At 33.5% G+C, this 1392-nt stretch overlaps 1 protein-coding gene across 1 annotated transcript; it reads right to left on the reverse strand.

The window, feature by feature from the left end:
- Window positions 1–310: 310 nt before the first annotated feature.
- Window positions 311–658, reverse strand: LOC127094441 (secreted RxLR effector protein 161-like). Its single transcript, XM_051033274.1, has one exon. It carries the CDS (start codon window positions 656–658, stop codon window positions 311–313), a length of 348 nt encoding a protein of 115 aa, XP_050889231.1.
- Between the last annotated feature and the right edge of the window lie 734 nt (window positions 659–1392).

Raw genomic sequence — 1392 nt, forward strand, 5'->3', positions numbered from 1 at the left:
ATTAACTTGGTTAACATATCAGTTGCATTCTCTGAAGTATGAATATTTTCAAATAATATATGTCAAGATGCAAGTAACTCTATAATCTTGTGAAACTTCTCATCAACATGCTTTGTCCTGGCATGACACACATGATTGTTTGTCAAATAAATGACACTCTGACTATCACAATGCAACTAAATTCCACATTGCTCAACACCCAATTTTTTACCGATCCAATTAGCCATGTGCCTTCTTTGGCAGCTTAGCTTGCCGCCATGTACTCTACTTCAGTTGTCGACATGACCATTAGGAATTGTCCTGATAATATTCAACATATAGGTCCTCCTACTAAAGTAAAGACATAATTTGTTGTAGACCTCATATCATCCATATCACCAACATAATGTGAATCACTATATTCTACAACTGAAAGATCACCATATTCAATTCTAAACATTATACCATAACTCATAGTACCCTTCAAGTACTGAAAATCTAATAACTGCTTCCCAATGATGTTTTCTGCTTTGGACATAAACTTATAAACTTGACTTACAGCTTGTGTCAAATCAGGTCTAGTGCAAATCATATCATACATTAAACAACCAACAGAACTAGCATAAGGGACCTTTGACATATACTTAGCTTCTCCATCTATCTTTGGACACTGACCCATTGAGAGCTTAAAGTGATTCACCAATGGAGTATTCACACTTTGAATTACTCATGACAAACTTGTCTAACATCTTTTCTTAGATAGCCATAATTTCCTAGCACATTTATCCCCGTGAACTTCCATACCAAGAATCTTCTTAGCATCACCTAAGTTTTTCATGTCAAACTCCTTTCCTAACATGATTTTTAGTTAATTTACATCATGTAAATGATTAGAAGAAATCAACATATCATCAACATACAATAATAAAAAAAATAAAAGAGTCATCATCAAGGATCCTTACATATATTTGATAAGCATACTTACACATTATGTAGTCAATCTTAACATGTATGAATTAAAGTGCTTATACCATTGCCTTGGAGACTGCTTTAAACCATACAAAGAATTCTTCAATTTACAAACTAGTTTGTCATATCCAATGATATTGGACTCTTCTAACTTCTTCATGTAAATTTGCTAATCTAGATTACTGTGAAAAATGATGTTTTCACATCCATCTGCTCTAAATGCATGTCTTGGTTAGCTACTAAGACTAATACTTCCCTGATATAATTATGTGTGACGGCCGAAGAAAAAATATCATCATAATCAATCCACTGTTTGTTGTGAGTACCCCTTTGCCATAAGATGAGCCTTGAGCTTTTCTCCTTCTTTCCTGTTACTATTGGTTTTCTCTTGAGCAACAACTTATAATTGATGATCCTTTTTCCTTTAGGAAGATAAACAAGCTT

Source organism: Lathyrus oleraceus, chromosome 6 (assembly GCF_024323335.1).
Source record: "Lathyrus oleraceus cultivar Zhongwan6 chromosome 6, CAAS_Psat_ZW6_1.0, whole genome shotgun sequence".
In the NCBI taxonomy this organism is placed as follows: Eukaryota; Viridiplantae; Streptophyta; class Magnoliopsida; order Fabales; family Fabaceae; genus Lathyrus; species Lathyrus oleraceus.